Source organism: Sinohyriopsis cumingii, chromosome 19 (assembly GCF_028554795.1).
Source record: "Sinohyriopsis cumingii isolate HCF-2022 chromosome 19, ASM2855479v2, whole genome shotgun sequence".
NCBI lineage: Eukaryota > Metazoa > Mollusca > Bivalvia > Unionida > Unionidae > Sinohyriopsis > Sinohyriopsis cumingii.
Window position 1 is genome coordinate 71,706,232 of NC_142979.1, and position 14,174 is coordinate 71,720,405.

The following is a 14,174-nucleotide window of genomic DNA, read 5'->3' on the forward strand; positions in this document are numbered from 1 at the left end:
AAGGAAGGAAGAAAACCGTTTAATTTGTAACACTTATCCAAAAGAGTAACAGTGTTACTGGAATAAAAATAAGAAGGCCACAGTGACCTATACTTTGACAGAACAATAGTGTCCCTAATGACGTAGGTTTTATGATGGCACACAAACGTTTTTGAAGCAGAGACAGATATAAATAAGTACCGATATTACCCATAATTTTAACCATTCAAGATCTTGATCATATAAGATGGCCCCAAAAGTTTTACTGAAAACAATATAGAAATACTGTTGTTCCTTGGAAACAGGTTCCTCTGAAGATGATAAGCATATGATTTTCATGCCAAGCGTTTTGAGGCAAAGCATCATAATAGTTTAAATACATAAAATAATTATGAATATGTTTTACTGGCAAGTAAAGTGAACAAAGACATATGGACTACCTATTTCCCAAGCAATGATGTGGTATGGACTCTGTAACATGAAAATCGTCCTACCAATAGCAGCACCAGAACTTGGCCCTAAATTAACCGTACATTTAAGATTGAGACTAAAGATTTTCCCCATATCTTCATATTTAATAATGATGCTTGTATGATATTGTTAGCTCTGGTCAATTTGCTCTTCATGCACATAATAAAATTATTTTCTTGCTAGCAGGGAACTTTGATTCTAATGATTGATTTTTTTAATAAAAATAAGCGTGATATCTTTAATTTACAAACATTATAATTTCCAGACTTTGGAAAATAATACATACCAGATGTGGATATAATTAATATAAAAGATAGAGAGCCAAGAAGGCTCTCCTTTGATATAAATCAAATACTGTTGTTTCCTACCTTCATCTTCTAATAACTTGCAGATTTCATCTTCCAGAGGACAAAATTCTATGTTGCCAAGGAACAATATAGCAGACAGGACCTAAAGTTGCAGAGAAAATGTTATTATTATTATTATTTATTTATTTTGCGTCTTTAAAAATTGCAAAATGTTAGTAAGCATTTGGTATCCCAGGTACAAACTTAAAAAATAGCAATTCTTAAAAAGTATCCTCCTAATGCAATTTGAAATTTAATAAAGGAAGAGGCCCATGAATGCCAGATACCACTCACCTGGCTCACATAATGACCAATCATTAAACATGTTATGAAGCTCAATTCTAACTGACAACACAGAACTTTGGGCAAAAGGACGTGTGAAATACAACATTAATGGTGCAAGTGAAAAAGTATACTGGATGAGAGATCATATAATTTCATCAACATAATACAGTGTGACCCCACTATAACACGGTACTTGGTTGCCATAGAACCTGACCGCGTTATAGACTGAACCATGTAATAAGCAACCAGGTCAGTTAGCTGAAGAAAATGTACCCCCCAAAAATTGGGGGGTGGGGGATGTAGGTAATATATGCAGGCGGTAAAATACATACTTCATTAGCACAGTTACCATCTAAAATTGATGCATATTAAATGAGAAATACACCTGTAGTGAAAACAGAGAAGACATATATAATAGTTTACTTTATTTAGAGAACCACGAATTGGTACATATACGTGAATCCTGTTTGCATAAAATGTCTAATATATAGCATGAATAGAGTATCAACACCATGTACTCACCCACGAATCTCATCATATACATTGAATCCACAATACAAGTGCTTCCATCGAAAACATGCACACACACAGCTTTAAAATATTCAATAATTTTGTAACAGGTCATATTGGTCTAAATTCAGTGGAAAAACAGCACAATCATGTAACGAATGATGAAGCACATTTATTTTTCAGTACGTTCCAAGTTGGTAAAAATTAATTTGCGTTTTAAGCCACCCCTGATAGCATTCGTAAGCATACACTTTTTTCCTACAAAAAGGAAACTTTCACAGCACAGTTAACGTGTTTCAGTGACTTTGCAAAATGCAAAAATCTATCAGATTCCATCACTTTTATTCAAGTTTGGTACTAACTTCCTTTGCAAAAAAGATCTTTGTTATTACTGAAAGACTAGTCGGCTTTCTTTGATGAAGGGTGCATGTGCTATGGAAGTCACCACTAAAGGACAGCTTTGGAGAACCAAACAAATGCCAATTTCTTATTGTGGCGGCAACATCAAATAATTGTACTGCATGATTGAGACTGGTAGCCTATGTTTTCCATTTGCCAAGTACGTTTTCATAACAATCGGTACTTCAAAGGTAATCCGTTTCCTTTGAAATTTCTGCAAACTATTGTATTTGGGTACATTTTTAAAAAGGAACTGACCGTCACTTGGACTATTCTAGTTACTGTCCCTCCATGCCTATTGAATAAACGAATAAGTAAGATGTAATTTTTTTTTCTACATTTGTGTTAGCAGCGTGATGCTGCCTTCCATGCATGCATCTGAAAATTAACAAAGGGTCAACGGACCATAGAGACGCAGGTTTCTGATGACAGGGATTATTACAGAAAATGTAACTGTACATTTTACTTACCATCCACATACAAATGTCAATCTTTGTAAATATATTAACCCCTTACCCCATAGAGCAAAGCTACCCAGAGGTGTGCGCTATAAATAGAACAGCTGTTACTTATTCGACTCCATATGCACAGGTCTGCCTGTTAACTGTTAAGCAATGTAGTGTATGTTACATTTAACAGCAATTTTAACCATTTTACATTTTTGGTACACATTTATTATGTGTGGAAAAATTTAAGAGTAAAGTCCGATTGTTACAGCTGTGTAATTAAATTTCACTGAAGATTTTTTATGTGCTTTAAAATCTTGAGAAAACTCGTTCACCATCAAGTCAGTGAGGCTGCATGACCAACCGTAGCTGCCATTTCTTACTTGAAATTTACAAGTTTTTTTGGCAGCCTCTACATCACTAAATCATCTGAATTTGATTATTTATAAAAACTAATTGCTGCCTACATCAATACCAGAGTCTTTACTTAAGTTATTTAATCTTTCAGAAATGAATGTAGTATCTAATATGGGGTTCTCCCTGAAGATGGCGCTACGAAAACCCACTTAAAATGGCTGATGTTTACAGCAGGTGTCAAAAGGCGCTTCCATGCGAATGGAGTAGAGGCATCCAAAGGCGCCTGAATGGGGTAAAGGGTTAATTACTAGCGAGCGGCCAAAAATCCGATAAAAGATAGATTATGAGACAATGCCTCGTCCGGTTGATCTCCATTACCAGAAATGTCAACACCCAAAAAGCGGATATTTCACAACATACGGATCTCATGCTAGATGTCAAGATAGGCAGATTATGATACAACAATGCACTGTTAAGATGGTTTGTCAATATGGACAAAGAATTTGTTTATGTAACAATAGATAAATTTCAGTGCATTTTATATCCAGTTTGCGGCTTCCTTTCATGGGGTCTCTGAATTTCTGCACTCCAAACCGATGGTTATATATAAAAGTTAAAACAGCCAACAATGTCGCCAATAAAAAAAATCGCCACATGGTATGTTTTGCAGCCAATAAGGAAAAACAATCCAAGTCTGCAACACTGGCGAAGACCTATACGATCCCAGAATAAACTTTTTATGCGTTATTTTTTAAACTTTTAAGAAGAAAAAATACATATAAAATTTCAGGAGCCAAGCCACGATTGTCTTGTATTATTCATACGTGATCTCTTCCCCAAAATGATGAACTTTTACGATTTTTTCCGCACTTTTTAAGAAAGATTTTTTGGTGCACAAGAAAAATACATGTATATGAAATTTTGGAAGCCACACCACGATGTGTTATATCCGAATTTGTGTTATAATGGTGCGCGCTATAGCAGGGTCACACTGTACCACTTTCATATACATGTGAATGCATACTAGATACCCTCATTTCTGGGACTTAGTAATAGCATAGATATGTTAACTTAATCCTTTGTACATAATTGACCATATCATATCAAAATGACAATAAACATGAAATAGGCCTAAACTAGACAATTTCTGAAGGTAATGAATTCCCCTCTAAGTTAGGGCATTATTTTGTTACATATCAATGAAAAATGTTGGAAGTGACCTTGACCACGATGCTATTGATATGAGATATTGACCCTGATTTTGTTATTGATATGAGAGGTATCAACATAGATGTTTCTAATATGAGGTGTTGGCATAGATATTATTAACAGGAGTACTGAACTAGAAGTTATTAATATGAGAGGTATTGACCTAGAAGTTATTAATATGAGAGGTATTGACCTAGATGTTATTAATATGAGATGTATTGACCTAGAATTATTAATATGAGAGGTATTAGCATAGATATTATTGACACAAGTACTTACCTAGAAGGTATTAATATGCGAGGTATTGACCTAGATATTAATAATATGAGATGTATTGACCAAAATATTATTAATATGAGAGGTATTGGCATAGATATTATTGACATGAGTACTGACCTGGAAGTTATTAATATGAGATGTATTGACCTAGAAGTTATAAATATGAGATGTATTGACCTAGATGTTATTAATATGAGATGTATTGACCTAGATGTTATTAATATGAGGTATTAACCAATGTTAATGATATCAGAGTTACTGAGACTCATCCATCATGTTATATGTATGTGTGTGATATGGATTTTTAACTGAGCTTTAACAATTTTTCAGTTATAATGCTACGATGTCTGCTGTGTGGTAGTTTATAGTGATGTCTAGCACTGGAACATAACACCGCAAACATGTAGCATCATGTCCGACCCAGTCACATTATCCTGACACCAGACCGACCAGTCCTAACACTAACCTCTTAATGCTGAGTGCCTAGCGAGGCAGCTGTTAGTACAACTTTTTATAAGTCTTTGTTATGACTTGGCAGGGGTTCAAACCCGCGACCTCCCACATCCAAGGTGGACACTCTAATCACTAGGCCACCAGATACATCCTGTTATAATGAATCTGAAGTTATTGAGCAGAAATAGTATAAAGTATAGACAGACAGTATATGGACAAAATTAACACCCTTCCATATGAATGGATAAAAAGGTTACATCTTTGCAACATCATTGCAGGAATGTTTACTCTGAGTTAAATAATTAGGTGTGGTAGTATTTTGATCCAGATGTATTTACTGTCATTAATCATACAGCCAGAATCTATATTCATTTATTCCAAATGAAAATATAACACATATTAATGGACTGCCAAACTTTGTGTAGCACTGAACTTCATTCATGTACAATCCTTGTTACTGTAGAATGTTTTGCTTATTCCTGTAACTGAAACAACTATGGGTCCATCTTACTGACATTCCGGATTCTCTAATCCTACTTAAATCAAGATACCCACAGTTTACACTATGCACTTACCTGGAAAATGTTTTGCTGAAAGTCAATAGGCAGGCCAATTTCTGACATAGCCTTAAGGGTCTGGCTCAGACACCGATTTTCATTAACAGGTCCTGCACAAACAAGGAAATAGGCAGATATTTCACAAACTGATGGTTCTAATAAGAAATGCTCAAGAAAAACTTTACCACACTTATTCTATATATCTTCAAGCAAACAGAAAGCTTACATTTATATACTATTAATACAACTGCAAGTAAATGTACCCATTGCATTTGTAGTCACAAAATATTATTAGATATACAATTGCTTTTATAACAAATATAACAAAAGAACAAACATTTCTTATTAATGTTTAAAAAAAAATCTAATGTGATCCAGAATGTTTACTATTGTTAAAAAAGCAGTCTGGCAGTAAGCTATGTCAAATATTAAGTTCTGTCCTTGATCCGTTCAATGAATTCCAAAAAGAAACAAAGTAATAATTATAGCTTGATACTTTGTAAAATTTTCAGGTGTAAATAAATTTATCTATTTCTCCATTCTGTTTCATTTTCTAATCTATTACAGACATATAGAAGATCAAGACTGAAAATTAGTACTTTCTCTTCCAGATTGTTATAAATTACAACTGAAGATGATCTTGTTGTTGTTTTGGGTTTAATGCCATTTCTCACACATGACAGGCTATACATGGTGGCCAGTATAACTGGTGGAGGAGGAACCTGGAAAAAAACCTGTAAGAACCACCACCCACAGGAAGCTACTGGCAAGCTTTCTCACATACCCACACTGGACGAGCCCGAGACACCAATCCACATGGATAAAAGTGAGATGGCAGTGATCAATAAAGGCAAGCATTATAGTCCACTGGACCCCTGTAAAACCCCCGTGAAGATAAAAAAATAGATTTACCATTCATAGAAAAAAGAAAACCTAATGCAAAAATGTTGATTTCATTTACAATCCATCTTAATAAAGATCAAAAAAACATATTACGTCTTACAGCAATCCACTACAAACTGCAGGATTCACAGAATCCTGTCACATTCAATCCTGCTGTCAGTCAAAAAGGGCAATAACTCTTACAAATATCATGGTAGCACAAAGTTTTGCCAATACAGTATAAAGTAGATCTCTAGATGATGACCTTAATATGTGCAAAAGGGCAATCTCTATCAAACGTTGTCGGAGCAAAGCAATTTATTGAGATTCACATGTTCAGTTGATGAAGTTAATATTTACCAAGACTCATGCAATCCATAAATAAGAACCCCAAGAGGGTGTGAGACTGCTCACCTAACATAAGATCTGATCAATAGGATGCTTTCTGTCAGTATTTCTCCAGCGCTGTTGATTTAATGTGTGAAGAAAACATGTTTCAAGGTTTCTTTAGGTTTTAAATTTTCATCCATATTTGATATATCAGTGTTCTTTATCTAGTATTAAAACGGACATATGGAACGGTGTTTTATGGTCAAGTTAATCTAATTCTTTTCTGCATTTTTTGCACAAGAAGCTCAAGTCATCCTGATATCACTCACCTTGGTAGCTGACATATGTCAGCTCATGAATGTAAATTCACACAGGTACTGAAACTGTTGAGTACACAGCTGCTGATTTGTCTGTTAATGATGGTATGATTTACCTTATTTTCCTAGAATATATATAGAACACTTTCTGGGCATAAAAAGGGCAATTCAATTATACAACTAGCATTGTGCCCTTGATCTATCCAAGCCTTTGGAAACTTGGCTCTAATTCTTAACTGAGAAAATGTTAATAGCCCTACCTTTCAGGTAGATACATTTGTTTGGAATTACAAGGAGAGTTAATAGTCGGCATGGAATCCTGTATTCTTTCCTTATGGGTCGTAAGGGCAGAATACAGGATTCCATGCTGACTCCACCCTCAAACCCCCGTGTCCCGCTTGTCAAGTCATAGCTTGGAAGCATGGAAACTGGAGGCTCATTGGTTGAGACAAGGTTGGAGGTTCAAGAACCACCAACTGATCAGCCTGGATCAACCAACAAATTTCTTTGTATTTTTTTTTTTAAGTCATGGGTTTCTTTCATCTAAGTAATTAAATCTAGAAGGCAATAACAGCTACAATGAAATACCACACTGACTTCACACAATCTTACACACACACACATTCATTAATAACAAAAGTCTTTTGCAGTTCTTTCATTTTATGTTGTAACTGGATTTATGATGGATGACATTAATGTTGCTGTAAAAAACATTAATTCATCTATCTTAATTATGCATTGTCTAACTGGTGGAGTGGAGGAAGCATCTGTTTGCAATGCACAGAGGAAGTAATGGTCTGCAATACACAGAAGTTTCTTAGTTATTATTAATCACTACTTCTTATTCAAAAACTTGTTTCCAAAAGGAATATCAACTAAGTCAGCAAAATGAGATGAATATTCCAGTTTCTTGTTTACACTTCTACGGGTAGACTGGCAAGTACCATAACTCATGAAGATCATTTTCATGTCCAATCACATTAGTTTTCATACATGGTCAGTACACCAAAATAATGTTTTTTTTTACATATAATTACTTCTACTCTGAAAATATGAGTTTTAGTTCCCTTTTTGCTGGGCAATGAGATGTCTTGCCTAAGAACACAACATAGCAGCCAACCCAGTCTGGTACAGGAACCCAACTCATTACTCCTGCACAGGAGTACAGTATGCTAACCCTAGCATTTTATAAACCACTCTTACAAATATAACTATACAAACAAATATTCTGTAGTTTTCATTAGTTTCAATTATAACTTATTAAGTATAATCTGAACCATGGATTATTTTGTGATTTTTATTAACTTGTTCTACTGAAATTGTGTGCATCTTGTATTCTGATATTTTCCTTAAGTTTTTGTAGAAGTGGAAGAACTCTGCAAAGCCCCAAACCTGTGAATCTAGACAGTCCTCATTTTAGGTTACTTCCCTTTCTTTAATCTGTAAAGAAATCTGGGTCAGCAGGATATTTTATGACAAAATTTCTTCCAATGCTGTTGAATTATGCTATTAAAACAAATCTTTCAAAGTTTCTCTGATTTTTATTTATCTTAATCAATATTTGATGGCATCTCTGCATCATGTATCCACTACTCAGAGACCCTATGCAAGGATTGCTATATGCAAAGTTGGTAAAATTATATTCAGCAGTTTTTTTATAAGTTGTCAATTACTAATGGAAGTCATATTTTTGATGGTGTACACAATCGTTTGCATAAATCTGAAAGGCAATCAGGCAAGGACATGTTCTGTCAAATTTGATAAAAGTAGGCTAGGTGGTGTGTTAGAAGTTGCAAAAGATTTTTGTAGTTTTAATAACATAAGCCAGAGTTGATGGCAGATTGGTATAATTTGTATGAAGCCCTTCATAACAGAATGCTTTCTGCAGAATTTGGTCAAATCATGTTTAGCAGTTTCAGAAAATAAGTCATTTAAGGAAATTCAATTTTTAGTAATGATGGCCAAATCTGAAGGTGATTTGGCATCATCTGTAAAAATCTGAAAGCCGTTATTACCAGAATACTCACTCTCAATTTGTGTAAATTTCTGCTTAGCAGTTTCAGATGGATTGGCATCATCTGTATACATCTGGATGCCTTCAGTAAACTTTGGTCAAATTCTGTTGAGCAGGTTTTGAAAAGAAGTTGTTTAAAGGCTTATCTATTTTTAGTAACAGTGACCATATTTGTGACGGTGGATTGGTATTACATAATAAACTCTAAAGACCCTCATGCCAGGATTCTTTTCTTTAAATTTGGTCAAATTCTGTTAAGTAGTTTTGCAAAGAAACATTTAAAGGTTTGACTATATTTAGCAACAGTGGCCATATTTGATTTTTGGATCAGTATCATTGTAATAATTTTTAAGATCTTTATGCCAGAATGCATTGTGACAACAAAAAAATAAAGCTGTGGAAATTCTTTTTTTCAATAACGTTAGCCATATTGGATAGCAGAATGGCAACTTATTTATAAATAAGAAAGGTTTTCAAGCTAGGACACTTTCAGTCAAAATTTTATCAAATTCTGTTCAGTGGTTATTTATTTTAAGTTATTGACTTATTTCTATTTTTAGAAGCAGCAGCCTTATTTGTAGGCAGGCATTCATATAAATGTTTAAGAGTTTCATTCAGGTATGCTTTCTATCAAATTTGCTCAAATTCTATTATGTGGTTTGGGGGAAGATCTTTAAAGGTTTTCACTATTGTTAGTAATGGCAGCCATACTTGATGGCAAAACAGCATCACTTTCTAAGCTAGAAATGTCTTTCTACCAGAATGCTTACTGTAAAATGTGATGAAACTATTTTCAGCATTTCTTTTTAATTAGAAGACATTCAAAGCTTTTTCTACTTTTAGTAGCAGATGCCATATATAACAAAGGATTAGCATCATTTGAATAAAGTAACAGGTCTTCATGCTAGGAAGATTTCTGTGCATTTGTGTGTGTATACAATATCTATAATGTTAGATTGGTATAAACAAACAGTTGGCAGACTATGTTACCAGTTGCTGGGGGTGTGATCTTGAATTGTGCATTTTTCAGTTCCTTGCTGATGGCACTTGGAACAGGCCAGTCATCGATTCCTTGCAGAAGCTAAAAACAAAAGTAATCTTCACTGATATTATTGTCAAAGTAGTGTTGTTGAAACATTTGCTTCTCAGATTAAAAGACAGATAAACCCAAATATAGGATAAGGGCTATTCCATTTAAACATACATGATGCCAAGGGATGGAATTTTTATAAAAATATATGCTAGGGTACCCAGATTACCCAAAGAGTTCATATAAAAACAATGCAAATTCTAAATGTATCTATGGGTGACTATTCTATATTAAAAGTGCCTTCCCTGGGTCCCATGTATTTTTTTTACTGGAAAAAGGAACCCCAGTGTTATTTTGCTTAAATTAAAGAACAGATATGAAGAGTGAAGATCAAGTTGCTTATCTAAACATAATTTCTTTTTAAAGAGAGTTGAATATGGTATGTTGTATAAATATTTTGATGTGCTGTATTCCATATTTCAAATCCTACAACTTGCCTTTGTACTTGGTAAAAGATTGGATTAAAATCCCTATCTGACCTTCTGCCCAGAATAAAAGCACAAATAACAGGCACATACATGTTCTAACATGAACACTGAACCATATGGTCTGATCTGTGTAACTGACAATTGTTTCTGCTTGGTGAGTTTTACAGAGAAATTTTGATACATTCCACAAAAATAATAAGCAGATGTTTACAGGGTGTTTCGTCTCGCCTGCTGATGGCACTATGACAATGCAGTATGCAGAATGCTGTCTCATCTATCAATGGCACTCGGATGCCACCATTATGCCCAATGATGTCTCACATGTTAATATCACTTAGTCACTATGCAATGCGGTCTTAAGTGCCAATAGCATTAAGATGCTGCTATTATGTGGAATGCTATGTCTCATCTGTTGATGACTCTATGCCACTGGCACTATGAAGAATGCTGTCTCATCTGTTAATGGCACAATGACACTGCCAGTATACAAAATGCTATGTCTCATCTGCATATGGCACTAAGAAAATTACTATGCAGAACATTATGGCTCATCTGCATTATAACACTGGCCACTATGCAGAATGCTATCTCATCTAATGGCACAATGACACTACGATTTAACAGAATGTTATGGGAAACACAAAGTCTGATGGTCATACATTAGTACTGTACCATAACTTTGGATTAATACAACCATTAAGCGACATAATTTTAAACAGAATCACAATATTTCTATGAAATACAAACAAAACTGAGTGGTTTCTTTTCCTTCTTAAGCAAGTGGTGCCTCTTTTTACTTATGCAATGGAAATTAGTTTAGCAAACTATATTTCTTCAAATATTAAGAAATTTCTCTTTGCTAACAATGAATCCAGCTCTCTAGAGTTAAGACATTATATCTGAAGGCCACTTTTGTGGAAATTGCTCCTATTTCTGGAATTGAAATCTTTATTAATCTTATCTGATCCTGTGAGATTTCAGAGTAACCAAAAAGGTCAGCAATTGTAAAGTTATGTTTTGCTTTCCTGTCCTAACTTTTTTTCTGTGCCTCTGAGAGCATCTGAGCTGCATATTAGGTCCTGCAGCTATGTTTTGATGTGTCAATGAAGGAGAGAGGGAGAACAGTTATTTGTTGACTGCCCTTCGACAGTAACCTGTTCTTAGAAATTAAAGCAGGTTGTGTCATTAGTATGACTGAGCCGTCAACACAGTATTGCATGTAATCTGGATCCAAGGGTAATGCATTCAGATCACTCACCATGCACGCAGAAACTAGTGCTATCAGAAAGCAAGTCTTTTTCTATAACTGCTTTCGTGGGGTGAAGACAAGGCTTTAATTTAGATGAGTTATGTTAAGACCAAGAAATGTCACTGGAATAGCTCAGTCAAAATTTTTCTTTACTGAAGATTTACACAGTTCTTCTGATAAATAATTAATCTACTGAGATCCATCAGTTACATGTTTTATACTTTGCTGTACTACAAATACAAAATAGGAAATGTTTAAGGATGAAATTATGATATTGCTTTCTTTCTGACCTTGCATAATCAACAAGTGAATAAATCACATATGATTTTAATCACAATGTTAAAAATGAAATAGCATACCATTAAAGCCTGAACATTGGGCTTAGAGTTAAATAGCATATCATTAAAGCCTGAACACTGGGCTTAGAGTAAATAGCATATCATTAAAGCCTGAACATTGGGCTTAGAGTAAATAGCATATCATTAAAGCCTGAACATTGGGTTTAGAGTAAATAGGATATCATTAAAGCCTGAACACTGGGCTTAGAGTAAATAGCATATCATTAAAGCCTGAACATTGGGCTTAGAGTAAATAGCATATCATTAAAGCCTGAACATTGGGCTTAGAGTAAATAGCGCATATCATTAAAGCCTGAACATTGGGCTTAGAGTAAATAGCACATCATTAAAGCCTGAACATTGGGCTTAGAGTAAATAGCATATCATTAAAGCCTGAACACTGGGTTTAGAGTAAATAGCATATCATTAAAGCCTGAACATTGGGCTTAGAGTAAATAGCGCATATCATTAAAGCCTGAACATTGGGCTTAGAGTAAATAGCATATCATTAAAGCCTGAACATTGGGCTTAGAGTAAATAGCATATCATTAAAGCCTGAACATTGGGCTTAGAGTAAATAGCGCATATCATTAAAGCCTGAACATTGGGCTTAGAGTAAATAGCACATCATTAAAGCCTGAACATTGGGCTTAGAGTAAATAGCATATTATTAAAGCCTGAACACTGGGTTTAGAGTAAATAGCATACCATTAAAGCCTGAACATTGGGCTTAGAGTAAAATGAAATAGCATACCATTAAAGCCTGAACATTCGGCTTAGAGTAAAATGAAATAGCATACCATCAAAGCCTGAACATTGGGCTTAGAGTAAAATGAAATAGCATACCATTAAAGCCTGAACATTGGGCTTAAGAGTTAAAAGGAGTGCTACTAGGTTAACTAAAGTAAACTTACTTTTATCCCCACAGGAAATAGATCTATTGGGCCACACTAGATTTGGATGCCTAAAGCTTTTAAAAGAAATATAAAAAAAATGAGATTGAAATCCAACTGAATTTTTTAAATAAAGTTAAACTTGTTTCAATACCTGATAGAATATGTGGAAATTACATTCCCTGGGTCCCTGATGCACCACACGTGTCTTCTCCAGTAGGTAGGTCAGGATATTTGCACCGTGTAGCTGCCCCTGCCTGCAACAATAAAGATATTACTGTACAGTAAATAGCAGAGAAGGATAAACATAAGCATATAAATTAGAGTGTTTAATGTAGACCTAATCAATTTAGTGATCTAATAATATCAATAGTGTTTTAATTTAAAAGTCAAATCATTCATGCTCAAACATCATTGAAAAAACAATGTAGGAAAATATCAGACATTTCTAAAATAATGGAATCAAACTTAAAATGAATTAAAAATGTATTCCTGGTTCATGATGGCCCAACAACAAAGCCAGAGAAAGCAAATTTTTAAAGTAAATCAGGTTTCTCCAAGAATACTTACCCAATCACATTACGTCAGGAATATCAGCCTGCTACCTCGTGAATCCTGCCAAACTAAAACATGAAAATTGTCTTATTGTCTATTTTTAGATATACAAAGGACAGTAACTCTTGCCCATTACCTTTTCTTGATACCATCAGGCATCGCTATTTTTTTTTAGCTGAGCAAGACATTAATGCAGATGCTCACATGGCGGGGTGGTTGGGAAGGCTTTAAGTAATATGACTGGGTAAGTATTCTTGGTGAAATATAATTACTTTCAAAATTTTCTTTCTCCTTCCCCAATCACATTACATTATGAGAATAAGTAATAGAAGGAGAGTTTCAGAGCATCTGGCCTCTACCTAGGGTATCCTTTTGGAGATAAGTGGCTGGATTCCCCATATGAAAGATAACCCGTTATCATAGCAACACATCCCAAGATCCCTTGATCTGGGACTCGTGTATATATATCTAGCTGAGAAGATGAAGTTCTTCATCTGAGATCCAGCGAAGCTAACGGGCTGTGTTGATTGGTCTAGTTGGGCCTGGTGGTAGTCTGTGCTGCTGCCATCTGCCCTACCAGATCCAATGTTTGTCGCTGCAATGCTAAATCTCTGAGGTAAAAACTCAAGAAGGTTGACTTGTCTATGTGAGTCTCAAGTGGTGCTTGAGGGCGCAGACATGAGGCTAATCTGATCTGGTGAGATGTCAGAGTATACCAAGCATATGACCCCCTCAGCCAGGAATAAAGGGCATGAAGCATGATATCCTGTTTTCTGTCTCAGAGAT

At 34.8% G+C, this 14,174-nt stretch overlaps 1 protein-coding gene across 1 annotated transcript in view; it reads right to left on the reverse strand.

The window, feature by feature from the left end:
- LOC149775937 (unconventional myosin-XIX-like) overlaps positions 1 to 14,174 on the reverse strand; it is a 94,346-nt gene that overhangs the window by 47,831 nt on the left and 32,341 nt on the right. Inside the window, exons 9-12 of the mRNA XM_089942985.1 lie at positions 12,988 to 13,090; positions 9,826 to 9,916; positions 5,311 to 5,402; positions 819 to 900 (exon numbers count right to left, since the gene is read on the reverse strand). Coding sequence (XP_089799111.1) covers positions 819 to 900; positions 5,311 to 5,402; positions 9,826 to 9,916; positions 12,988 to 13,090 — 368 coding nt within the window. The remainder of the gene's footprint in view (positions 1 to 818; positions 901 to 5,310; positions 5,403 to 9,825; positions 9,917 to 12,987; positions 13,091 to 14,174) is intronic.